Raw genomic sequence first — 1,934 nt, 5'->3', positions numbered from 1 at the left:
TAGCTATCCAATCATATCCCAGTGCATGCTGTAAAACACATGCAGATGTGCTGAGTATCCAATCATAACCCAGTGCATGCTGTAAAACACATACAGAGGTGTTAGCTATCCAATCATAGCCCAGTGCATGCTGTAAAACACATACAGAGGTGCTGGGTATCCAATCATAACACAGTGCTTGCTGTAAAACACATACAGAGGTGCTGGGTATCCAATCATAACTCAGCAAGCATTCTTCATTATGCTGCCAGTCTACTAAATCACTGTGACTCAGTCCTCTTCTGTGGTCTTAAGAAAAGGGTCCCAAATATTGTTGTAAATCACAAAGTGAGTACTTGAGACTGTTAATTCATTTATACTCTGTCCACAGTGCTACACAAACAGCTATAGATGAGAATTGTGCTACTATTCAATATGAAAGACAGTGTTGCCATAACCCACTGTCTAGAATGGCATCAACATGCTTCTGCAAAGTCTGCAACATACTTTTCCACTTCAAATCTACAAGTTACGTTTTCTTCATCCTGATGTAGCATGTTCCTAAAAACTGCACGAACGACAGAAAATGTTGCCGTAGTGGAATCTGTTAAAAGTGTGTTTGTAGACTTCAGAGTGAATGCATGAAGTCATTATGGGTATCATGCTGCTTGTTTTTCTGAAAGGACACTTCAAAGTCTGAAAATCTCCCCAGGGCTCATTCTCAACCACCTTCTTCCAAACTCACATAGAGGAGGAGCCCTGTAACTGAAGAGTTCTACACTCACTGGAGCAGGAAGTGGCATGGAGGGGGGTGGGGGGAGATCATGGGATGAAGGTGAATCATGTGGATCACTTGACAGCACTATAAAAAGCTCTTCCACAATGTACCTTACAGAAGTCAGTCTAGGCTTTGCTTAATTACTGAGGCAAGATGAGGTACAGTGTGCTTGTGGTTATACTCAACATTGCATATTCTTATGCATTCCCATTGTCCGCAGAGGACAGTGAAAAAGGTGAAGACAACTGGCATTTTGCAGAGGTAGGTCCAACAGCTTGAACTTGTCTATTTCACAAGCTCTCATTGACTTCATGTAATAAGTATTTCACTGAAATGTAATCATCTATTTATTAAAGTTGAATTACATCTTAATACTCAGCCAATAAATATTTAAAAGGGAAATGTAACCATATGAAAATGACAATATATAAGTCTTTGTCAGAACAGAATTTGCATTCAGATGCTACTCCTGTGAATGCTATGTAAACTATTGCAATTCTTATGAATCAGCAGTCATTATTTTAAAGGGTTAGTAAAGATAAAAAGAATATGACAAATAGTTCAATTTGACTGCCTTACATAGCTGTACTGAAAGGATGACAATTGTAATAACATACAGTGCGTGTATTTTTCCCCACGATTAATATGATTTCTCTCTTGTATTTAACATATTCACAGGCTAAGCTTATAGGACACAGATGCAGGTATCAGGCGAAACATATGTCTGTTAATTTTTTACCCGACTCAGTATTTAGTGTGTGATGTTGTTCGTTGAATTGATATATTTTGATTCCAGAAATATCTAAGGAAATTCTATGGCCTGGCCCCTGGAATTGAGGGACTACAGAAGTCCTCTAGCTCCATGTCACTGGTAATTAAAGAGATGCAGTCCTTCTTTGGTCTGGAAGTAACTGGGAATTTGGACCCTGACACTCTAGAGATGATGCACATGCCAAGATGTGGCGTTCCTGATATTGGAGAATATAATCTCTTCCCCAGGAATCTCAAATGGAAAACAACTAATGTGACATTCAGGTAACTATCTGCAAATTTCCATATAATTATAAGAGTGTTTGCCTCCCCAACGACTCACACAGTCCATCTATTAATAGCCATTAGGTGTGTGTTTCCAGTGTCTTGGGAAAATGCTTTGAATGCAAGTGTGTATGTTTTGTCC

The 1,934-nt window shown here is 39.0% G+C and overlaps 1 protein-coding gene across 1 annotated transcript in view; it reads left to right on the top strand.

Annotated features, from left to right (window-relative positions):
* The first annotated feature begins 862 nt into the window (after positions 1–862).
* mmp13b (matrix metallopeptidase 13b) overlaps positions 863–1,934 on the top strand; it is a 5,886-nt gene continuing 4,814 nt past the window's right edge. Inside the window, exons 1-2 of the mRNA XM_041232623.1 lie at positions 863–1,018; positions 1,554–1,792. Of these exons, the coding sequence (XP_041088557.1) occupies positions 911–1,018; positions 1,554–1,792 (347 nt within the window). The 5' untranslated portion in view covers positions 863–910. The remainder of the gene's footprint in view (positions 1,019–1,553; positions 1,793–1,934) is intronic.

The sequence above is a fragment of the Polyodon spathula genome, chromosome 30, assembly GCF_017654505.1.
Source record: "Polyodon spathula isolate WHYD16114869_AA chromosome 30, ASM1765450v1, whole genome shotgun sequence".
NCBI classification, from domain to species: Eukaryota; Metazoa; Chordata; class Actinopteri; order Acipenseriformes; family Polyodontidae; genus Polyodon; species Polyodon spathula.
The sequence above is the reverse complement of the archived record's forward strand: the minus strand, read 5'-3'. Positions and strand labels throughout refer to the sequence as shown.